The sequence below is a fragment of the Coregonus lavaretus genome, assembly GCF_964263955.1.
Source record: "Coregonus lavaretus genome assembly, chromosome: 12".
NCBI lineage: Eukaryota > Metazoa > Chordata > Actinopteri > Salmoniformes > Salmonidae > Coregonus > Coregonus lavaretus.
In genome coordinates, this window is record NC_139999.1 from 37,854,255 (window position 1) to 37,878,599 (window position 24,345).

The 24,345-nt window shown below is 42.8% G+C and overlaps 2 protein-coding genes across 4 annotated transcripts; one reads left to right on the plus strand and one right to left on the minus strand.

The window, feature by feature from the left end:
• The first annotated feature begins 104 nt into the window (after nt 1–104).
• Nucleotides 105–3,739, plus strand: LOC311137956 (uncharacterized protein). 3 transcript variants are annotated; one of them, XM_084172587.1, is made up of 4 exons: nt 105–334; nt 1,182–1,324; nt 2,021–2,367; nt 2,502–3,739. In XM_084172587.1, exons 2-4 carry the CDS (start codon nt 1,213–1,215, stop codon nt 2,679–2,681), a joined length of 639 nt encoding a protein of 212 aa, XP_084028713.1. In that variant the 5' UTR covers nt 105–334; nt 1,182–1,212; the 3' UTR covers nt 2,682–3,739. The 3 variants fall into 3 exon arrangements, with proteins under 3 accessions (XP_084028713.1, XP_084028711.1, XP_084028712.1); XM_084172586.1 differs by having other exon boundaries at nt 121–337; XM_084172585.1 differs by having other exon boundaries at nt 105–1,324.
• A 667-nt stretch (nt 3,740–4,406) lies between these two features.
• Nucleotides 4,407–22,713, minus strand: LOC311137957 (NGFI-A-binding protein 2-like). Its single transcript, XM_084172588.1, has 7 exons — nt 22,279–22,713; nt 11,016–11,927; nt 10,470–10,603; nt 9,282–9,333; nt 8,838–8,952; nt 7,331–7,516; nt 4,407–5,928 (listed from the first exon to the last, which is right to left on the minus strand). The coding sequence occupies exons 2-7, from the start codon at nt 11,916–11,918 to the stop codon at nt 5,831–5,833; spliced, it is 1,488 nt and encodes a 495-aa protein (XP_084028714.1). The 5' UTR covers nt 11,919–11,927; nt 22,279–22,713; the 3' UTR covers nt 4,407–5,830.
• Nucleotides 22,714–24,345: the final 1,632 nt, after the last annotated feature.

A 24,345-nucleotide genomic window follows, 5' to 3' on the forward strand; every position in this document is an offset into this window, starting at 1 on the left:
AATTTTTCCCGGAAACAACTCAACTTTTCTGTTGTACTCCTTATTGAAAGTTCAACAGTTGACCCGGTTATAATGGCATTAGGTAAGAACAACATTTCCAGTTCCTGTTTCGGTAATTTTGTTTCACAGGTAGGCTACAATCAATGGTAGGACAAGTCCTCTCTGCCTCTTCTCAATATATGGAAGATATGAAAGCGTGTTCAAAGTGATATCCCGTCGTGTAGGCTACAATCAACGGTTGGACTAGTCCTCTCTGCCTCTTCTCAATATATGGAAGATATGAAAGCGTGTTCAAAGTGATATCCCGTCGTGTCATTGGGAAAGATCATACAAGGTCGTAAGTTATATTAATCTTCACCTTTGTAAGTTTAAGAGTGTTCAACATGGTGTTCACGTCTTTAAAATGCCTGGACCAAAATTAGCCCAGAGTTGACCTTATCTCAACTTCGTGTACAGTAGATTCAATCAGTGAAAACGTCTGAAGGTAGGAGAACATGTGCTTGTTTTCAACAATTACAGTTGGCCATTTTAAATGTAATGACAGAACATAGCATATGCAGGTTTCCAAATACAACTCTTAATAGATCATCACAAAGTCCTATACACTTCAACATGTATGGAACTTTAAACATATAGAAAGCCTGTACAAGACATGCACATGTAATGACATTGCCTGTGTTTTCCTGGTGTGTTATGAATGTGTTAGTAGTGCTTTCTGTTTTATATGAAGTGTTTGAGTTCCTTGTAGAAAGTTAGAGTGCATGTACAGTTTACAATTCTTGTCACAAATCGAATAGAATATGCCTCTTGAAAAAGACAAATTATGTCTGAAAACAAAGGTGTTTGAAAGACATTTAGAGCCAGGTATTATTAAAAGTGTTCACTAATGTCTATGTATTTGACTTTGCGCATAAAGAAACTCCACAGATGTGTTTTGTATGATAGGGCTCCATTCTCTCCCATCGACTTGGTTCCCTTTTTCTTATCACTTCCTTCTTTAGACTCAATTTGAGGGAGGGAAACTAGACATAAATCATTGCTGACAATAGCATAACATGCTATAGCTTTACAAAGCTATAGCATGTTACAATGACAGGAGCAGAAGACCATCCTCAACATTTTATTTTTCGGACTGGAGCATAATTTTTCATGTACATTGTAATGTACGGGTCTCTTTTCAGATGGCTTTGTAAAGATCCCTGTGCTCCTGAGATGGAGGAGGCGTACACAGAGCTGTACAGGGAGTTCCTCCAACTGCGCTTGCTGTGTCTGAAGCAGGCTTCTTTACTCAAGCAACTCACAGAGACACTGAGGACACAGCAAGGTCACTCCCATCTCCTTGTTATATTACCAAAAGTTATATACTTCTCATGCCATGTCTCTTCTGCAGGTTCTTATCATTGTGTTACGATGAGTGCCGAAAGACCTTCATGTCTTAAAGTAATGATGGACTGTCGTTTCTCTTTGCTTATTTGAGCTGTTCTTGCCATAATATGGACTTGGTCTTTTACTAAACAGGGCTATCTTCTGTATACCAACCCTACCTTGTCACAACATAACTGATTTGGCTCAAACACATTGAGAAGGAAATAAATTCCACAAATTAACTTTTAACAAGGTACACCTGTTAATTGAAATGCATTCCATGAAGCTGGTTGAGAGAATGCCAAGAGTGTGCAAAGCTGTCATCAAGGCAAAGGGTGGCTATTTGAAGAATCTCAAATATAAAATATATTTTGATTTGTTTAACACTGTTTTTGGTTACTACCTGATTCCATATGTGTTATTTCATAGTTTTGATGTCTTCACTATTATTCTACAATGCAGAAAATAGTAAAAATAAAGAAAAATCCTTGAATGAGTGGGTGTGTCCAAACTTTTGACTGGTACTGTATACAATATCAATTAATCTAGTAGGCTACATTTACATTTTAGTCATTTAGCAGACGCTCTTATCCAGAGCGACTTACAAGACATTCAAGATGTTTGACAGACTTATAAATGCTGGTTCCTTCCTTAGGAGGAGCCCCTGTTCCTGACGGAGACCCCAGCGTAATGGCATCAATCCCAGTCCAGTGCACCCAGGCATCAATGGTCCCAACACACAACCCTGCTGCACCCCATGACATTATAGGCCCATCTGGGGCCGTGGGGTCACTCGCTAATCTCCTGGCAGGGGATTTGGGCAGACTACGGCTGGACTTCGCTCATCCAGGGACAGAAAGGAAGGAGGTCCTCAAAGCCACCCCCCTCGGGCCTCTGGACCTACCTGGGGGTAATGTAGAGATGGCACCCTCCAGTGTCTCTGGGGACTCGAAGCAAGCAGGTCGATTTCGGGGTGATGATAAGACCCGACAAATGTTCAGGGTAGGTTTCTCCCCTTGAATTAATTGTATTTTTTAAATTTTTTACTAGTCATGTCATTAAGCATCTGTTTGTCCTCTCCCTCCCCCGTCCCTGTGCCTCCCCTCAAACCTCTCTCCACTCCCCCTGCTGCTCAGATGCCCTCGGCGTGTGGCTCCTTCCTGGACAGTGAGTTTCTGAGCCAGACCGGGGGGATGATGCTGATGTCAGAGGTGGCGCTGCAGTCTCAGGTGTGTGACTTCTGCAATGCTGTGTTCCCCGGCCACACCACCACCAGGGGGGACTTCATGTGCCACCTCCACACACACATCACCTAGAACATTAGTTCCCAACCAGTGGTACTAGGACCCCTGGGGATACTTGACCTATCCACAGGGGGTACTTGAGAAGACCCATGAGACCATAGGCTTACTGGTAAAATGCACATGAGGGGTACTCCGGGCAGAGCAAAACACTGTTGGCGTTACAGTAACCGAAAAAGATTGGGAACCACTGACGTAGAACACTGCTTCCCTGCACCACCTCCACACATACACATCGTCTACAACACTGGTTCCCCCATAACATCTCCACACACATAATCTAAAACCCTATTCCCCATAACATTGTTTCTGCATCACCTAGAGTAGTGGTTTCCCCCATAACGTTGTTAAAACACATCACCTAGACCATTTATGAGATTTGCTTCAGTTTTCCCAAGAAATGTGTTATTGATCGGTATATGTATTGATTATACAGTCGGTTTTCTATGAAACTGAGGAATTTACATATACCGCTTATGAAGTACCACTGTTTTCTTATAGCACTAGAGGGCAGTAACAACATACGGTAGGCTACATCATGGGATTTGTCTCAGTTATCTCGTTATTACTAGTACTGTTTTTTGTAAGTCGCTCTGTGATATTTCCGTTTTTTATTTTTAATAAATTAGCAGAAAATGATGGGGTATTGTGTGTAGATTGATGAGGGGGGGGAAACAATTTACTCAATTTTAGAATAAGGCTGTAACGTAACAAAATGTGGAAAAAGTCAAGGGGTCTGAATACTTTCCAAAGGCAGTGTATATAAATAAATATTCAATTTTTGCCAATTTTCTTATTTTGCATGCATTGAAAGCAGTATCTCCCCTCAATGTACTCTGAACATTTCACGACTCTAGAGCCAAGAAAATGTTATCAAAATAGCTTCTGAAGTTTCTTAATTGTATGTTCGTTAATGGTAAAGTATGGCTGTTTATTGTTTTGGAGATAAGAGGTTTTCATCCGACACGGACGCTATGTAGGTAAAATGTCTGTCATGATTCTCTGTTGAATGTAGAGCTGAATTTATTAATACATTTGGCCAATTAACTTCAAATAATACATTTGATATTGTCTCTTTGTGTATTTATGTAGTTTTTATAGTTTGAAAAGATGATGTATTTCTTTTTTGGAACATGAAGCTTATTATGTTGCCATAGTTGTCACAGTGATCAGTCATTTGTGTTTGGGATGTGTCAAATGGCATTATATATCTGATATAGTGCACTACCCAAATGGGCCCTGGTCAAAAGTAGTAGGGTGCTATTAGGGATACAACCTGGGTCTTTCACATTCAGAGCAGCGATGCAAAAGTACACAGCAGAACTCCTCAACGAGCCACCAAGTTGGCAGCTATATCTCGCTATATTTCGTCTGCTCTCTCATTATGATGCTTGGGGGGGGGGGGGGGGGGGGGGGGGGGGGGGGGGGCAGACTCACATGGATTTGAGGCAGGTGACATCACAAATACAGTCATGTTAGCTTTGAACGGGAAGGAACAAACAACTTGACGGAGCAGGGGCGGTGATGATGGTGGTGGTGATAGTGCGGGGATAGTGGGAATATGACTGTTTGGACCTAGTGCTTTTCTATTCGTTCTAGAATTACTGGAGCATTCGAATGACGCAGGATTCTTCAGCCTTATCGTACATTTGACACTTATGCTCCTCACAAGGAGTGCAACAGATGGAGTGGATGGATTTCCTCACAAGGAGTGCAACAGATGGGGCCACAACAATTTTTCAACAATAAAATAACATTTATTGAGATTTAACAAAATAAATAATCTGCTGTTCATCATAACAAATTGAGGAGGTTGTTTAATGCTTGTGAGGCAGGAGGTTACAGTTTAGGTACTTCATGGAAATAATGTGTCCATCCCAAATTGCACCCTATTTCCTATATAGTGCACCACCTTTGACCAGAGGTGGGCCTTGTTCAAAAGTAGTGCATTATATAGGAAATAGGGGGCTTTTTCGGATGCAGAAAATGTAATGTCCTGGATTCTCCCTGATTTCCTAACTATCCAAACACCTTTCTTTTAAACATTCATACCCAGTAACATCTGACGATGTATTCTTACCAAAAAAACTCCATAGTTAAAGAATTTAGTGTTTGATACGACATACATACTGTATTAAAAAAATAACATTGGGAGAAGACCATTCTTGCAATTGTTAACTTGCCTCGAGTTATGCAAATTGTTATTGGTGCTTGTAAATTATTGTTGCTTGTTTAAGCCTTATTAAGTTAAATCAAAGAATGTTGAGTTCACCAACAAATATAAAGGCTCAATAGTGTTAACATATTAACATCCAAACCCACCCCTATAAATTAACATCTCAGTGGGTGTCAGTGACAGTTGCTGCAGTATTGGGAGAAAAAGGCCTTTGAACCTGATTATCTTCTCTGTACACATTTTCCCTTTATCATCTAACTATCAAACGGTCAACACTCAAATTAGTGACACTTTGTAAAACCAATCTTTAACGACAGTGTCATAACAGATACTTATCCTAATCACAAGTCCTTTCTCAGTGACAACCTTGTATCAACAGAACGAAAATAGCACCAAAAGTTAGTCATGATATCAACATTTTGCATCCATTGTCCTGGGGCGGGGTGGGGGATGAGGGTATTATTGGGATTATGTTCAAAGTGGGCAAACTGAGACATTGTCACATCAGTGTGTGACAAACCTCCTACAGTTGTGTAAGTGTTACCGTAGCCCTGTGGATGCATGTGGCTAATGGCCTCGCAGGGCTGTTTGGAGGTTTTGGGCACACTATAAACAGAGGTAAAGTTGTAGAGTGCCTGTCCCTCCATTTCAGTACTGGAGGGCCGTAGATTTAGCAGGTTTATGATGCTTTCCCTCTCCCTGAACCACCCGATTCAGCCCAAATAGCACCATATTCCCTATATAATGCACTGCTTTTTACCAGGGTTCTGATCAAATGTAGTGCACTATGTAGTGAATTGAGGGTCATCTGGGATGCAAAATTGATTTAGATTGGAATGATTAATTCCACCTCCCCTCCCCAGTACTGCCAAGTGTCAATGGTTTAAGTACGGATGGAAAGCCTGCTGAGTTGTACCCTCCAGGATCTGAGTGAAGCTGAGAGGCAGGGTTGTTGATGGGTTCTCAGGATGATGAGTGGTTGGTTTCACTACTTTCCCCTGCGGTCCGAGTCATCTTTGGTGCTGCCAGGGCTGCTGCTGCTGCACACTGCTACTGAGCTCCTCCTCTCCACCTTGACCTCAAAGTCTGGAAGAGGAACGATAAGGGCTGTTAGCCTATATGGCCGACTGAGACAATATGATGACAATACATTATTACTCCCCCTGAACCTTTGAGTGATTGATATAGTCAACTGTACACCAATTAATGTATAGTAGATTGGTTTTGTCTGACAGAATGTGAACCCACTTATAGGCTAATAGGATAATACTGTAGATGGAGTCAGTACAGTCAGAGAAGACAAGTCGTGTTGCGTTGAGTGAGTGTGACAGAAAAGGAGAAGGAAACCAGGGTGAGTGAGAAGAACAATGGACGACGGAGGGGAAGCGAGAGGGAGACCGACGTCATAGAGAGATGAAACATGTCATTTTGGTTGTTTATCCCCTTTACTTAAGAAGTCGAGGAAGAGGTAGAAAAAAAAAGCCTGTGCCATTTCCCTGCCCACAGGTTTTTATTTTTGTTCTCTGTCGCCTGGTGAGTCAATGCAACGCCACTCCAATTACCGCCCACTCGTTAGCCCCCTTTCTCAATCCATCCCGCCCTTCAGCCCACACGCCTAACACAATGTGACGTCAGCTGGTGAGGGGGGGTTCCGTTTCTACCGCCTCCACAGCCCTTCCTCTGCCCCCCCCACCATTATTCTCTCTCTTTCTATCTCCCACTCTTTCTCTCCCACTCTCTCTCTATCTCCCTGTATCTTCTCCACCCTGCCTACTGTGACAGCCCAGTGCTACGGCACAGTAGCTTTATTAACATCTGAATGGCTTCACCTTTACATTGTAATGATGCATGATAAGATGTGACAGGGGAAAGGGTTAAGTACAATCATTTTAAGTGTCACTATTATTAACGTATGCTACAAGACCTCATGGCAATTTGACTGTACTGACATCCATGTCAACTTTCAGTATGGTTTTCTAATCTAAATTGTAGCTGAAAGGTTCCTCCTCAGCCTCCCCTCTCTATCCCCCAACTAATTTTTCTCCTTTTTCTCTTCTCCAGTCCCAGCTAGTGAAACAGCTCTGGATAGTGGGAGGCATCACCCTAGACAACAATACTGGCTACAGGGACAGTATGTTAAAGTGATAATTCACTTCAAAATCTAAGTTTGTCCAATGTTTTCAGACCTTGAAAGTGGTTTAATATCAGGAGAAGTCAATGTCCCAGTCAATGTCCCACAACATTTGTTGCGTTGATTTAGCTCGATTCTGCTGTATGTCTCAAATTCAAATGAATGGGAATGATAGGCACCGTTTAAAAATGATGAAATGAGACAATGCCTATCTTTCCTATTCATTTGAGATTGAGACATGTAGCCAAATCTACACAACAAATGTTGTGGGACGGACTCGTCTCAACATAACACCACTTTTTAGGCCTGAAAAAGATGAGAATGAGAATGTTTGTAAGCCATTGTTCAGAAAGTCACCTGTGGTATATGTCCCCTCTGACCTAAGGCTGATCTTGCCAGCGCGGTCATGTGACACCATCGTAGCCAATCGCAGCCCCTCATCCATGAGCGTTTGTTGCATGAGATGGCGACTCCAGTTGGCAGGGATGGCGGTGTCGGTGGGGGGGCGGGGGGATGGAGATTGGTTGCACTGTGAGCCTACGTCTATTAGGACAGACAGGGTTAGGTGTGAATGACAAGACAGTCTTGACAAGATTGAGGCTGCGTCAAGAATGGCACCCTATTCCTGATGTAATAGGGAATAGGGTACCATTTGGGACATAACCTGACACTACAGAAACTATTTGGGCTTCATTATCAATGGTGCTTTGGAGTCAGTGGGGCTCTGTGACATTTACAGAAACACATAAAGAATGTCTGGGAATGAAATATGATTAAGTGACACTTACTGTACAAGATCAGCACTAAATGTGTTCAACAATTACTGTATATACAGTACCAGTCAAAAGTTTAGACACACCTACTCATTCAAGGGTTTTTCTTTATTTTTACTATTTTCTACATTGTAGAATAATAGTGAAGACATCAAAACTATGAAATAACACATATGGAGTTATGTAGTAACCAAAAAAGTGTTAAACACAAATCTCAAATTTGGACTCATCAGACCAAAGGACAGATTTCCACCGGTCTAATGTCCATTGCTCGTGTTTCTTGGCCCAACCAAGTCTCTTCTTCTTATTGGTGTCCTTTAGTAGTGGTTTCTTTGCAGCAATTCGACCATGAGGGCCTGATTCACGCAGTCTCCTCTGAACAGTTGATGTTGAGATGTGTCTGTTACTTGAACTCTGTGAAGCATTTATTTGGGCTGCAATCTGAGGTGCAGTTAACTCTAATGAATTTATCATCTGCAGCAGAGGTAACTCTGGGTCTTCCTTTCCTGTGGCGGTCCTCATGAGAGACAATTTTATCATAGCGACTGCACTTGAAGAAACTTTAAAAGTTATTGAAATGTTCCGGATTGACTGACCTTAATGTCTTAAAGTAATGATGGACTATCATTTCTCTTTGATTATTTTAGATGTTCTTGCCATAATATGGACTTGGTATTTTACCAAATAGGGCTATATTCTGTATACCACCCCTACCTTGTCACAACACAACTGATTGGCTCAAACGCATTAAGAAGGAAAGAAATTCCACAAATTAACTTTTAACAAGGCACACCTGTTAATTGAAATGCATTCCAGGTGACTACCTCATGATGCTGGTTGAGAGAATGCCAAGAGTGTGCAAAGCTGTCATCAAGGCAAAGGGTGGCTACTTTGAAGAATCACTTTTTGGGTTACTACATGATTCCATATGTGTTATTTCATAGTTTTGATGTCTTCACTATTATTCTACAATGTAGAAAATAGTAAAAATTAAGAAACACCCTTGAGTAGGTGTGTCCAAACTTTTGACTGGTACTGTACATGCTAGTGTTAAAGAAAATATATTTGGATCTGGACACTGTATGTAGTACCTTGTGTTAAGCTGTCCAGACTCTCTCCTGATAAGCTGTCCTCATCAGCCCTCTGGGACACGCCCTCTGACCCCTCCACACCATGGAGGGAGGACACACACTCTGACACTATCACCTGAAACACACACCAAAATGTCATATTGTGTGTGTTACAATGCAATTACTACTGAAATGTACTAATGGTACAAATTGATATATAGTATAGGACTGATTAAAATGTAGCCATGGTATAAATTACAGTATATGAATTATTGCAATTTCATTGATTTATTCTAATTACAGCTTATTCATTGTCTACCAATGCTGTATGGTTCAATATGGTACCAATATTACATTGACAAAACAGCTTTTGTACACTCACTAACTAATTTAAACAGAGTGAGAGAGAGTTTGGTATAGTTTTAATCTTTCTTGTTAGGGGTTTAGAGATTTTAGCCCACTCACATCATGTTTCACTCTCTTTTGGGGTGGTAAGCTGCAGTCTCCTGCATTTGTTCTGTAATAAGATAAATAGATAATAAGAAAGTGAAAGAAGAGCAATCCTCTTGTGCAAACTCCAGGATTCAGTTGGTCCTACTGTCTGTTTGTTCATTAGCGAGTAGTAGCTCACTATATCCAATTAAAATATACTGAATAAAAATATAAACGCAACATGTAAAGTGTTGGTCACATGTATCATGAGCCGAAATAAAATATCCCAAAAATGTTCCATACGCACAAAAAGCTTACAGTGAGGGAAAAAAGTATTTGATCCCCTGCTGATTTTGTATGTTTGCCAACTGACAAAGACATGATCAGTCTATAATTTTAATGGTAGGTTTATTTGAACAGTGAGAGACAGAATAACAACAACAAAAATCCAGAAAAAACAGGCTTAGCTATGTGTGCTGTGGGAGTTCCCAGCTTTCCCTCTGTTCTAGACATCCATCTCTCTTCGCCCCTATGCTGCCTGCAACCACATAGTAGTTTCTCTATGCTCATATCTGGTTGAGAACAGGACATAATATATTTTCAAGGCAAAGCAGAACATAAAATATTTTCATTTCTCATATCATAAGTCTCTCTATATTTGGGTTTCCTTGTCTGTGTCCCAAATGGCACCCTATTCCCTATAGATGTAGGATCTTAATTTGAGACAGTTTGCTTCAGCAGAAAAATAATCCTGCAGCAACAGGAAATGTGAATTATTATGTGGATTTTAATGAATGTAGCTCAGTTGGTAGAGCATGGCGCTTGCAACGCCAGGGTTGTGGGTTCGATTCCCACAGGGGGCCAGTATGAAAAATGTATGCACTCACTAACTGTAAGTCGCTCTGGATAAGCGCGTCTGCTAAATGACAAAAATGTAAATGTAAATGTAGGGGTTGATTCATTTTTCATTGGGGCAGATCAAGTCAGAAATTGGAAATTACTAACTTTAGAAGCCTTTTTAAAACTCAAATAAACTAAAAGTTTACTTTTTCTGCTGTGCGGGAAAATTCTCAGCAACAAAAGAGTGATCAGATTAAGATCCTACATCTGTATGTAGTGCACTACTTTTGACCAGGGCGGAAGAGACAGAAGGTGAGAGGGTGGGAAGGTCATCAGACGGGGGTGGGGAAGCCCCTAAACTATGGAAGCTCGTGCCCTTACCTGGCATGCTTGAGTGTGGAGGTGTAGGCGCATTCTCTCGCCACCTGTCTAGCCAATGAGAAGAGCTCTACCCGTCGCAGAAGCAGAGCGTTGTCACGCATACAGAACTGGGCGGCCGCTTCGTTGATGATCAGCTGAACATGAGGAGCACATCAAATAAGGTGAGAGGGGAAAGAGTGTACATTAGAATGATATGAACACTATGATTTTAAAAAAGACAACCCACTGGGCAAAAACTGGTTGAATCCACGTTGTTTCCAGGTCATTTGAACAAAACAATTCAATGTGATGACGTTGAAGCAAAGTGGAAAACTGATTGGGTTTGAAAAAAGTCATCAAAGTAAGGGAATTTCGTGTTTTTTTCACCCAACTTTTAACCTAAATCCAATGACGTGACTTTTTTTTTTGATTTCACGTTGAATTCAGGTTACTTCACAAATCAAAACTAGACGTTGAACTAACATCTGTGCCCAGTGGGAAGGCTCAAGCCTCACACATATACTAGTCCACAGATAACTCTAGTAGTGGAAACACTGATGCCCTCACCTCGTGATGTGTGAGCTGCTTGCCCTCCCTCCTCTTGGAGTCGAAGCGGCCGTAGATGATGCTGTACTTGCGGATCTCCTCCTCCTTGACCATCTCCTGGGGTGCCATCTTGAAGATGTGGCCCACCGTCTTGGCCATCTTCTTGTTCATCCTAAGCAGTGTCTTCACCTCTCTGGGGTCCGACCTGGGCAGGGTCCTCAGGAGCCTGTCAACGCTCTCCCCCACTGCCCGTGCTGTCTCCCCATCCAGCTGGCCCCCAGGCCAGGCTGAGAGGACCACCAGGGAGAGGGAGGAGGAGGCCGGGGGCGTGGAGGGACCTTGTGTACGAGGGGGGAGCAGAGGTGGGCTGGGCTGCTCCTCGTCCATCCCTGAGGCTGAGGCCGAGGCACTGTTCCCGTCCGGCTCTGGGCTGAGCCAGTGGGGGTTCATTGGGGACAGCTTGTCCCTGTAGTGAGTGTCCGGGCGCTGTGGTGAGGCCTGGGAGCAGGGGCTTCTGGGGCTCCCGCTGTGCATAGGGGTGAGGCATTCCCTGTCGAACGGCGACCCCGGCTGCCCGTTGCTCAGGGACTTCCTGGGTCCTCCGGCGGCGGTCCCGCTGGCACCAATCCCGTCCACCTTGAACAGCGGGATGCCGCCCAGCGGCACGTTGGCCAGGGGCTGGTTGAAGAGGGCCGGGTTGGCTGCCCAGTCGCGGAGGGCCTTCTGCAGACGGCGCACGTGCAGTGGCTTGGTTGCCATGCCGACCAGCGCCATGATCTCCAGGAACTCGTCCTCTGCAGCCTCACAGAGCTGCTGCAAGTCGTCGCCACCCTGCTGGATGAAGGTGTCGTAGTAGGCCAGCAGGTTGGCCCTCTGCAGCACACGGTACAGCTGCAGCTCGCCCAGCATACGCGGCAGAGACATGGCGTAGGACTGGAGACAGGAAAGAAGGAACAGACCGGAGGAGAGTTACTCAAGACTCCACTTAAGTTTAATAAATGTCTCATCAATCAATGGAAGGAGAAAATAGTTCAGATGTATAGTGTTGTGTGTACAGAATGCTTTATTCATTTGTTAGCTATATGGGATAATCCTTCCTCCTTCCTCTCTCTCCCTGCTTGTTTCCCTCCCTAACCCCCTCTCATCCATCTCTCCCTCCTCACTCTCTCTCCCCTCCCTCCAACACCATCTCCCTCTCTCCTCTCCACTCTCATCTGTCTTTCTCTTTCCCATCTCCACCTCTTTCTCCTCTCTTCCACCACAGACATGATATTGAAGCATACAATACCAGTCAAAAGTTTGGACACACAAGGGTTTTTCTTTATTTTTACTATTTTCTACATTGTATAATAATAGTGAAGACATCAAAACTATGAAATAACACATATGGAATCATGTAGTAACCAAAAAAGTGTTAAACAAATCAAAATATTTGATATTTGAGATTCTTCAAGTAGCCACCCTTTGCCTAGATGACAGCTTTGCACACTCTTGGCATTCTCTCAACCAGCTTCATGAGGAATGCTTTTCCAACAGTCTTGAAGGAGTTCCCACATATGTTGAGGACTTGTTGGCTGCTTTTCCTTCACTCTGAATAGTTATGCACGCTCAAGTTCTGTTTTTTTGTCTTATTTCTTTTTTGTTTCACCCCAAAAAATATTTTGCATCTTCAAAGTGGTAGGAATGTTGTGTAAATCAAATGATACAAACCCGCCAAAAATCAATTTAATTCCAGGTTGTAAGGCACCAAAATAGGAAAAATGCCAAGGGGGTGAATACTTTCGCAAGCCACTGTACTCTGCGTCTCACATAGACATGGTGGTTGGAACCAGAAATCTCACATTTGGACTCATCAGAACAAAGGACAGATTTCCACCACTCTATTGTTCATTGCATGTGTTTCTTGGCCCAAGCAAGTCTCTTCTTCTTATTGGTGTCCTTTAGTAGTGGTTTCTTTGCAGCAATTCGACCATGAAGGCCTGATTCACGCAGTCTCCTCTGAACAGTTAATGTTGAGATGTGTCTGTTACTTGAACTCTGCATTTATTTGGGCTGCAATTTCTGAGGCTGGTAACTCTAATGAACTTATCCTCTGCAGCAGAGGTAACTCTGGGTCTTCCTTTCCTGTGGCGGTCCTCATGAGAGCCAGTTTCATCATAGCGCTTGATGGTTTTTGCGAGTTCTTGACATTTTCCGGATTGACTGACCTTCATGTCTTAAAGTAATGATGGACTGTCATTTCTCTTTGCTTATTTGAGCTGTTCTTGACATAATATGGACTTGGTCTTTTACCAAATAGGGCTATCTTCTGTATACCACCCCTACCTTGTCACAACACAACTGATTGGCTCAAACGCATTAAGAAGGAAAGAAACTCCACAAATTAACTTTTAACAAGGCACACCTGTTAATTGAAATGCATTGCTGGTGACTACCTCATGAAGCTGATTGAGAGAATGCCAAGAGTGTGCAAAGCTTTCATCAAGGCAAAGGGTGGCTATTTTGAAGAATCTCATATACAGTGGGGAGAACAAATATTTGATACACTGCCGATTTTGCAGGTTTTCCTACTTACAAAGCATGTAGACGTCTGTAATTTTTATCATAGGTACACTTCAACTGTGAGAGACGGAATCTAAAACAAAAATCCAGAAAATCACATTGTATGATTTTTAAGTAATTTGCATTTTATTGCATGACATAAGTATTTGATCACCTACCAACCAGTAAGAATTCCGGCTCTCACAGACCTGTTAGTTTTTCTATAAGAAGCCCTCCTGTTCTCCACTCATTACCTGTATTAACTGCACCTGTTTGAACTCGTTACCTGTATAAAATACACATGTCCACACACTCAATCAAACAGACTCCAACCTCTCCACAATGGCCAAGACCAGAGAGCTGTGTAAGGACATCAGGGATAAAATGGTAAACCTGCACAAGGCTGAGATGGGCTACAGGACAATAGGCAAGCAGCTTGGTGAGAAGGCAACAACTGTTGGCGCAATTATTAGAAAATGGAAGAAGTTCAAGATGACGGTCAATCACCCTCGGTCTGGGGCTCCATGCAAGATCTCACCTCGTGGGGCATCAATGATCATGAGGAAGGTGAGGGATCAGCCCAGAACTACACGGCAGGACCTGGTCAATGACCTGAAGAGAGCTGGGACCACAGTCTCAAAGAAAACCATTAGTAACACACTACGCCGTCATTGATTAAAATCCTGCAGCGCACGCAAGGTCCCCCTGCTCAAGCCAGCGCATGTCCAGGCCCGTCTGAAGTTTGCCAATGACCATCTGGATGATCCAGAGGAGGAATGGGAGAAGGTCATGTGGTCTGATGAAACAAAAATAGAGCTTTTTGGTCTAAACTCCACTCGCCGTGTTTGGAGGAAGAAGAAGGATGAGTACAACCCCAAGAACACCATCCCAACCGTGAAGCATGGAGGTGGAAACATCATTCTTTGGGGATGCTTTTCTGCAAAGGGGACAGGACGACTGCACCGTTTTGAGGGGAGGATGGATGGGGCCATGTATCGCGAGATCTTGGCCAACAACCTCCTTCCCTGAGTAAGAGCATTGAAGATGGGTCGTGGCTGGGTCTTCCAGCGTGACAACGATCCGAAACACACAGCCAGGGCAACTAATGAGTGGCTCCATAAGAAGCATCTCAAGGTCCTGGAGTGGGCTAGCCAGTCTCCAGACCTGAACCCAATAGAAAATCTTTGGAGGGAGCTGAAAGTCCGTATTGCCCAGCGACAGCCCCGAAACCTGAAGGATCTGGAGAAGGTCTGTATGGAGGAGTGGGCCAAAATCCCTGCTGCAGTGTGTGCAAACCTGGTCAAGACCTACAGGAAACGTATGATCTCTGTAATTGCAAACAAAGGTTTCTGTACCAAATATTAAGTTCTGCTTTTCTGATGTATCAAATACTTATGTCATGCAATAAAATGCAAATTAATTACTTAAAAATCATGCAATGTGATTTTCAGTATTTTTGTTTTAGATTCCATCTCTCACAGTTGAAGTGTACCTATGATAAAAATTACAGACGTCTACATGCTTTGTAAGTAGGAAAACCTGCAAAATCGGCAGTGTATCAAATACTTGTTCTCCCCACTGTATATATATATATATATATATTTTGATTCGTTTAACACGTTTTTGGTTACTACATGATTCCATATGTGTTATTTCATAGTTTGGATGTCTTCACTATTATTCTACAATGTAGAAAATAGTAAAAATAAAGAAAAACCCTGGAATGAGTAGGTGTGTCCAAACTTTTGACTGGTACTGTAGATATGCGTCAAGAGAATTGACACAAGTCAATACATTGCATTCAATGCAAAAGGATATTCAGGCAGAAAGACAGACTCTAACCTCAACCCTGAAGACTTCCAAGATGGCATAGCAGTGCGGTCGTGTTTTCTGTAGTGTCCTCATGTAAATAGCCAGTTTTTTGTTTTTTTGTATTTTTCGTATATATTTCTCAATCTCACTTTCCATCCTTTAACTAAATATACTTTCTTGCAACCCGCCTCACCCAATGTGGAACGGATTATATTATTTCTTCGTACATTTTTATCCAGAACCTCTGGCTGAAACTAGCCAGCTAGCCAGCTAACTAGCTACTTGCTATTAGCCACCGTTAGCGGTCTTCACCATTGTCCGTGGCCGTGGCCGTGGCCTGCACTACCTACCAACCAGCTCTAGCCTGGACAATTATTGGCCAGTCTGCACAGTCTGCACATCGCGCTATCGAGTCAGAGCATATCGGATTTTCTGCTGGAATCACTGAATCACTGGACCTTAACACCGGATCATCGCAACTAGCTAGCTGCAACCGAATGGATGTTGTCGTTGTTGGCTAATCACCACTGTCCTGAAGCTAACCCCAGTTAGCCTTGAGCTAGCCTCGAGCCAGGCCCATCTGCCGGCTATCTACCTCTCTGTCAACCGGACGGGACCTCCTAGAGTTGACACGGAGCCCCGCCGATCCATCACAACTGGTCTGCCGACGTAATCGTCTGATGTGGTTTCAACAGGATTCCCTTTGCGACGACCACGAAGATCCATCTGCTAGCCCCGGCCCGCTAGCACACGCAATCAACAGCCGTGCCTCCAGCTCGCCTGTAGCGTAGCAGCCACTGAACTGCTCCCGGACTTACTTATTGCTGTTCACTGGACCTTATGATCACTCAGCTACACAGCTGATGCCTGCTGGACTGTTCCTTTATACGGTACCTCATCCTGTTTATCTGTTTAGCCTCAGCTCAAACTTTCGTCGCCATTACCAGCTGTTATCTTAGCTCTCTCAAATAACACCTGTGACTGCTTTATGCCTATCTCCCATGTCAATATGCCTTGCCTATTGCTGTTTCGGTTAGTTTTAACTGTACTTTTTCAATGTAGAGCCCCCAGTCCTGCTCAACCTGTCTCAGATAGATCCTTTGTCCCACCCCCCACACACGCGGAGACCGGCTCAATCGGTGCCTCCAGTGATGCTATCTCTTTCATCTTTACCCAACGCTTAGGTTTACCTCCACTGTACTCATATCCTTCCATATCCTTGTCTGTACATAATGCCCTGAATCTATTCTACAACGCCCGGAAATCTGCCCCTTTTTTTCTCTGTACCCAACGCACTAGAAGACCAGTTCTTAAAGCCTTTAGCCGTATCCTTATTCTACTCTGTTCCTCTGGTGATGTAGAGGTTAACCCAGGCGCTATCATTTGTTGACTTCTGTAATCGCAAAAGCCTTGGTTTCTTGCATGTTAACATCCGAAGCCTCCTCCCTAAGTTTGAGTTATTCACTGCGTTAGCACACTCAGCCAACCCTGATGTTCTAGCAGTGTCTGAATCCTGGCTTAGGAAGGCCACCAAAGATTCTGAAATTTCCATTCTCAACTACAACATTTTCCGTCTAGATAGAACTGCCAAAGGGGGCGGAGTTGCAATCTACTGTAGAGAGAGCCTGCAGAGCTCTATCATACTATCCAGGTCTGTGCCCAAACAGTTTGGCCTTCTACTTCTAAAAATCCACCTTTCCAGAAATAAGTCTCTCACTGTTGCCGCTTGCTACAGAACCCCCTCAGCCCCCAGCTGTGCCCTGAACACCATATGTGAATTGATTGCCCCCCATCTATCCTCAGAGTTCGTACTGCTTGGTGACCTAAACTGGGATATGCTTAACACCCCGGCCATCCTACAATCTAAACTAGATGCCCTCAATCTCACACAAATTATCAAGGAACCTACCAGGTACAACCCTAAATCTGTTAACATGGGCACCCTCATAGATATCGTCCTGACTAATTTACCCTCTAAATACACCTCCGCTGTCTTCAACCAGGATCTCAGCGATCACTGCCTCATTGCCTGCGTCCGTAATGGGTCCGCGGTCAAACGACCACCCCTCATCACTGTCAAACGCTCCCTAAAACACTTCAGCGAGCAGGCCTTTCTAATTGACCTGGCCCGGGTATCCTGGATGGCAATTGACCTCATTCCGTCAGTAGAGGATGCCTGGTTGTTCTTTAAAAGTGCTTTCCTCTCCATCTTAAATGAGCATGCCCCATTCAAAAAAATCAGAACCAAGAACAGATATAGCCCCTGGTTCACTCCAGACTTGACTGCCCTTGACCAGCACAAAAACATCCTGTGGCGTACGGCATTAGCATCGAACAGCCCCCGCGATATGCAACTTTTCAGGGAAGTCAGGAACCAATATACACAATCAGTTAGGAAAGCAAAGGCTAACTTTTTCAAACAGAAATGTGCATCCTGTAGCACTAACTCCAAAAAGTTTTGGGACACTAAAGTCCATGGAGAATAAGAGCACTTCCTCCCAGCTGCCCAATGCACTGAGGCTAGGAAACACTGTCACTACCGATAAATCTACGATAATCGAACATTTCAACAAGCATTTTGTTACGGCTGGCCATGCTTTCCACCTGGCTACCCCTACCCCAGCCACCAGCCCTGCACCCTCCACTGCAACTTGCCCATGCCCCCCCCCCCCCCCCCCCCCAAATTCAGATAGCTGATGTTCTGAAAGAGCTGCAAAATCTGGACCCCTACAAATCAGCTGGGCTAGACAATCTGGACCCTTTCTTTCTAAAATTAGCCGCCGAAATTGTCACAACCCCTATCACCAGCCTGTTCAACCTGTCTTTCGTATCGTCTGAGATCCCCAGAGATTGGAAAGCTGCCACGGTCATCCCCCTCTTCAAAGGGGGTGACACTCTAGATCCAAACTGTTACAGACCTATATCCATCCTGCCCTACTTTTCGAAAGTATTTGAAAGCCAAGTTAACAAACAGATCACCGACCATTTATAATCCCACCGTACCTTCTCCGTTATGCAATCTGGTTTCCGAGCTGGTCATGGGTATACCTAGCCACGCTCAAGGTCCTAAACGATATAATAACCGCGATCGATAAAGGACAGTACTGTGCAGCCGTCTTCATTGACCTGGCCAAGGCTTTTGACTCTGTCAATCACCGCATTCTTATTAGCAGACTAAATAGCCTTGGCTTCTCAAATGACTGCCTCGCCTGGTTCACCAACTACTTCTCAGATAGAGTTCAGTGTGTCAAATCGGAGGGCCTGTTGTCTGGACCTCTGGCAGTCTCTATGGGGGTGCCACAGGGTTCAATTCTCAGGCCGACTCTATTCTCTATGTATATCAATGATGTCGCTCTTGCTGCTGGTGACTCTCAGATCCACCTCTACGCAGACAACACCATTTTGTATACATCTGGTCCTTCATTGGACACTGTGTTAACAAACCTCCAAACGAGCTTCAATGCCATACAACACTCCTTCCGTGGCCTCCAACTGCTCTTAAAACGCTAGTAAAACTAAATGCATGCTCTTCAATCGAACGATGCTTGCACCCGCCTGCCCGACTAGAATCACTACTCTTGCGGCTCTGACTTAGAATATGTGGACAACTACAAATACCTAGGTGTCTGGTTAGATTGTAAACTCTCCTTCCAGACTCACATTAAGCATCTCCAATCCAAAGTTAAATCTAGAATCGGCTTCCTATTTCGCAACAAAGCCTCCTTCACTCATGCTGCTAAACATGCCCTCGTAAAACTGACTATCCTACCGATCCTTGACTTCGGCGATGTCATTTACAAAATAGCTTCCAACACTCTACTCAGCAAATTGGATGTAGTCTATCACAGTGCCATCCGTTTTGTCACCAAAGGCCCATATACTACTCACCATTGTGACCTGTACGCTCTCGTTGGCTGGCCCTCACTACATATTCGACGCCAAACCCACTGGCTCCAGGTCATCTATAAATCCCTTCTAGGCAAATCCCCGCCTTATCTTAGCTCATTGGTCACCATAGCAACACCCATCCGTAGTATGCGTTCCAGAAGGTATATCTCACTGGTCATCCCCAAAGCAAACACCTCCTTTGGTCGCCATTCCTTCCAGTTCTCTGCTGCAAATGACTGGAACGAACTGCAAAAATCTCTGAAGCTGGAGACACTTATCTCCCTCACTATCTTTAAGCATCAGTTGTCAGAGCAGCTTACCGATCACTGCACCTGTACACAGCCCATCTGTAATTAGCCCACCCAACTAGCTCATCCCGATATTGTTATTGCTGGACTGTTACTGCACCCCAGTATCTCTATTTGCACATCATCTTCTGCACATCTTTCACTCCAGTGTTAATACTAAATTATAATTGTAATTATTTTGCAATATGGCCTATTTATTGCCTTACCTCCATAACTTTCTACATTTGCACACACTGTATATAGATTTTCTTTTGTGTTATTGACTGTACGTTTTGTTTATTCCATATGTAACTCTGTGTTGTTGCTGTTTTTTCTGCACTGCTTTGCTTTATCTTGGCCAGGTCGCAGTTGTAAATGAGAACTTGTTCTCAACTGGCTTACCTGGTTAAATAAAGGTAAAAAAATATTTTTATACATATTACCTCAACTAGCCGGTGCCCCCGCACATTGACTCTGCACCGGTACCCCCCTGTATATAGCCTCCCTACTGTTATTTTATTTAACTTCTGCTCTTTTTTTCTCAACACTTTTTTGTTGTTCTTGTTGTATTTTTTTATTAAAAAAGAAATGCATTGTCAGTTAAGGGCTGTAAGTAAGCATTTCACGGTAATGTCTACACCTGTTGTATTCGGCGCATGTGGCAAATAACATTTGATTTGATTTGATTTGAACAAGGCCTTTCTTCCATAGAAAAGCATTACCTACAGCCCTTAAATAACCATGACGCCCCAGTGGACAGCAACTGAGCTAGCTAACCGTCCTTCAACACAACCCATCGTGACCTTATATGGATTCCCTGTGTTGCGGTTCAGCTTTCTATGGCAACAGGAAGTGGCTTAACTCATCCTCATCATGGTCCTTCATTCTCTCACTGTAGTTACACAAAAACACTGTCTTCCATCCTCTGTAGAACGATCAATTTTTAACATAAAGACTTGAAACTTGGAGCATTGTTAAAGATTGTCCACAGGAGGCCGTGCATTGAATTTCATTGGGGGTCATAGGGGCGGTTTCGAGGGGTTAAAAATGTTGAATCTTCCCAAATGTTACATATTTATCACTGGGGGACCGCCATGACCCGGTATATGAAATTTGAAGTCAATCGACCCAAAAGCATTTTTGACCTCCATTGGACACAATGGTCTTGCAGTTCGAGAAACTAAGAGTCTTCTTAGAATGAATTCTGAAGAGAATGTCAGTCAAAAAAATGTGGATTGACTTGAAAATCTGTGTTTCTTGGTAGTCTTAAATGAATCTACTTTGAAACAAAAGTATACATCTCACACACATGGTTATGGGCTTAAAAAAAAGAAGACATCTGTACCATGTCAGATATAGAGTTGAAATGTATTACATTTCGAGTTTGCATCCCAATATTACACTTTATATACATCACAGAAGACTGAAATATAACAAAACCGTTTGACATTTCCGGCGTTAAAAAAATTGTATTAATTATGAAATTATGGAAAATATTAATAACATTCCACCCATGAGGCCACTAGAGGGCGATTTGGTCATTGCAGGAAAGGTCTTTGCTATTATTGCACCATGCAATTTATTATGTGACTTGTTAAGCAAATATTTTTTGGGGCTTTCCATAACAAAGGGGTTGAATACTTAAGCCCCGTTTCCACTTGCACTTAAAATGAGGGCCAAATTCGAGCTGTCTTGAATGGAATTCTCAAATTCGAGTTGGGTCTGTGGAAACGCAGTGGAAATGCAATTTGAGCTAGCCACCATGGCCAGCCCTACTTGGGTTGACTTCAAAGTGCCAATGGAAACTGGGCTTTATTGACTCAAGACATTTCAGCTTTTCATTTTTAATTAATTCGTTAACATTTCTAAAAACATATTCCACTTTGACATTATGGGGTATTGTGTGTAGATCAGTGACACACAATCTCAATGTAATCCATTTTAAATTCAGACTGTAACACAACAAAATGTGGAAAAGGTCAAGGGGTTTGAATACTTTTCTGAAGGCACTATATGTCTGTCTGTCTTTCACCAATTTACCCATTGCAGCTATATCACCAAATGTTTTGCCTTGAATGCAATATATTAACTAATGCTCAACCATCTTGATGCATGTCTTTATCCATTTCTGAAACATACACAGTACTACGTGCGTCAAGACGCATATCTGTTCGCATTGAATGCAATCAATTTATTGAGAAATGTGTCAAATCTTTTGACACCTATCTGTTATGTTGCAGCATGTCTCATATAAGAACAAATAAAGTCCATATCAATCAAATGTCTTGTATAACACACTAAGTCATACCAATTTTTTAACCAAAATTACAAATGAGAGACTTATACTAGCCTACAAGAGCCTACTTTTCCTGATAGTATATTATTATTGGTGATCATTTTTGACAACACTTCACGTGTGGGTGCCCAATCCTCTATACCTCAAATATGCAGGATGTGTTCTCCAATTACGCATGGCATTGTCATTGGAAAAATTTACAGTTTAGAAATGCACTTTGTTTGTTTATTTCAAGCTCTGATAATTAAAAATAGTTTGTCTATTCTTATGAGGACAGAATTTGTGAGTTAATATAATGCACAAATCGACGGTTACGAAAACAATAATTTAAAAAACAATGACAATAGTATTAAGCGCACATTCATAGCGCAAGGCAATACCAGACTATCCATCTTTCTACGGAACTAAACACGCATGTGAAATGTAATACTTCAGCATAAAAAATGTAAACGACTCTCACCTCGTCGGATGGCTGAATTGGCAGAGGGGACCTGCGCGCACTGACCCGAATCCAGTTTTCGCGCAATCTGTTGAACCTCGTAATAGGTTAGATTATCTCAAATAAAGGTCTATGAGCAGTTATCTCACTTTTTACCTGATCGAAAGTATCATCCTTCGACGACTATTTTTTTGTTGGTTTAAGTCCCATCCAGTCCCGTTAACTAAGTTGCCATCAATGTAAGAGGTGAGATAAATACTTTAAATTTTTTACGAAAACGTGATCAACAGAGCTATTGTACACAGCCTGTTGTAAATGTCTTAAATGTATTTATATAATCGCTTTATTTCCCTGTACAATCGTTTTCTTTCTCACTTCTGAGTGCTGTTGTCACCAGCTAAATCCCTGAGCGTATCATAACTCGTCTGAATTCGTTGGCAGATATCCTCCCCCGGCGAACCGTATTGGTTGCTGGCTGCCTTTTTGCTGGTTGTGTGGGTGAGAGAAACCTGGGGGCGGACTACAGCACGCCATCTGACCGAAAAATAGCTTTCCTCTCCCAGTAGAGAGGCGGCTTTCAAATTGGAGATGTGGGAGGCGGGGGCTTGAAAGACTGAGGTTTGCTTATTAACCCTTTCATTTTCTGTTTTTATTTGCCCACTTTGCAGTAAGATGCATCTTTCTAAAATGAGCATATTCAACACAAACTGAGGACCACATAGCCTACCATTCTGCCTGGTCAGTCACAGAAATTTGTGAGGTGAGCTGTATGCTTCTATATCCTATGCTGTTAGCCTAACCTTCAATTTAATTAATCTCCCTTTATTGTACTAGAAAAGTTATTTGGGTGCTGTTTCACAAATAAATATTATTGATCTACAGCACAGTCGTAAACAACATGGACAATAATAGCCTAATGGTGCGGCAGAATCATCAAGTGGGTGGCAAATGGTGAAGGACTGTTTCCGATCGTTTGGGTAGATTCTCTGCGTGACGCATGAGATAGGGGTTTCCCTGATGACGCAACAGGCATCAATGTGAATTTGCTTTACAGTAGGTCTACAACATTGCAGTTTTTATAAATAGGCTAACTGAAAGGGGCAATCGGCAGTTGAAACAATAATAAAGCGTCATCCCCACCCTGGCCTATGGATGCAAGGACTGACGATCAATGATATCAAAATTCTAGTTTGTTTGTTTACATTTACTTTGTTTACAAACATTTGAGTAAGGCAAACTTAGGCCTATAATTTTGGTTCTGATGAGGAGCAACAGTTGAACTAAGCTCATGAGGCGTTCATGAAATTATATTATTCAAGAATCAATGGGTACATATTAATTTATAAGTCCAAAAAATGATGTAGCAACTGCAGATTCCCCCTTTAAATTATTTGAACACAATCTGCATTTCATTTTGTGTAATAAATGGCATTTAGGCTCCAACATGACTGGCCATGATTGTTTTGATTGGTTTAACTTGGGGACAAATTGGTTAAATGGTTTATGTTGAGTATATGTTCACCACAGCTGTGACTTTGCACAAAGTCCCATTGTCTCTATCATGGCCTTCCTTCGGGTCAACATGTAGGCGTTGAAGCATGCTGACACACATTCTATCTGTGCCCTGTCAGCCAAATAAGCAGGGCCGGTCCTTGCCGTTCTGCCACCATAGGTGAGACCAAAAAAGCAAAATGACGTTTAAAATACACATTTTCCAGATGTTGAAGTTAGGTTCAATTTAGGTTCTGAATGAAATGTGAAAAGGTATTTTCCATATGTTTAAAATACATATTTTTCAGGACAATGAAAAGGCATCTTTTCCGGACTTTGAAAAATACATATTTTCCGGACGTTGAAATAAGGTTCATTTTCAGTTCTGAATGAAAGTTGAAAATACTTATTTTCCTGATGCTGAAAATACATATTTTACAGACGTTGAAAATATGTATTTTCGGCCTCCCGAGTGGTGCAGCTATCTAAGGCACTGCATTGCAGTGCTAGAGGCGTCACTACAGACCCGGGTTCAATCCCAGGCTGTATCGTGACCGGTAGACCCATGAGGCGGCGCACAATTGGCCCAGCGTCGTC

Bases quoted from the DNA above. Each gene is read 5' to 3' on its own strand.
- LOC311137956 (XM_084172585.1), top strand. From the start codon at position 1,150: ATGTACATTGTAATGTACGGGTCTCTTTTCAGATGGCTTTGTAAAGAT. The intron at 1,325-2,020 runs GTCACTCCCATC...TTCCTTCCTTAG, and splicing joins GACACTGAGGACACAGCAAG to GAGGAGCCCCTGTTCCTGAC. The intron at 2,368-2,501 runs GTAGGTTTCTCC...CCTGCTGCTCAG, and splicing joins AGACCCGACAAATGTTCAGG to ATGCCCTCGGCGTGTGGCTC.
- LOC311137957 (XM_084172588.1), bottom strand. From the start codon at position 11,918: ATGTCTCTGCCGCGTATGCTGGGCGAGCTGCAGCTGTACCGTGTGCTG. The intron at 8,953-9,281 runs GTGAGTGGGCTA...TGTGTGTTTCAG, and splicing joins AAAAGAGAGTGAAACATGAT to GTGATAGTGTCAGAGTGTGT. The intron at 5,929-7,330 runs GTGACTTTCTGA...TTCCTCTTCCAG, and splicing joins AGAGGGGACATATACCACAG to ACTTTGAGGTCAAGGTGGAG.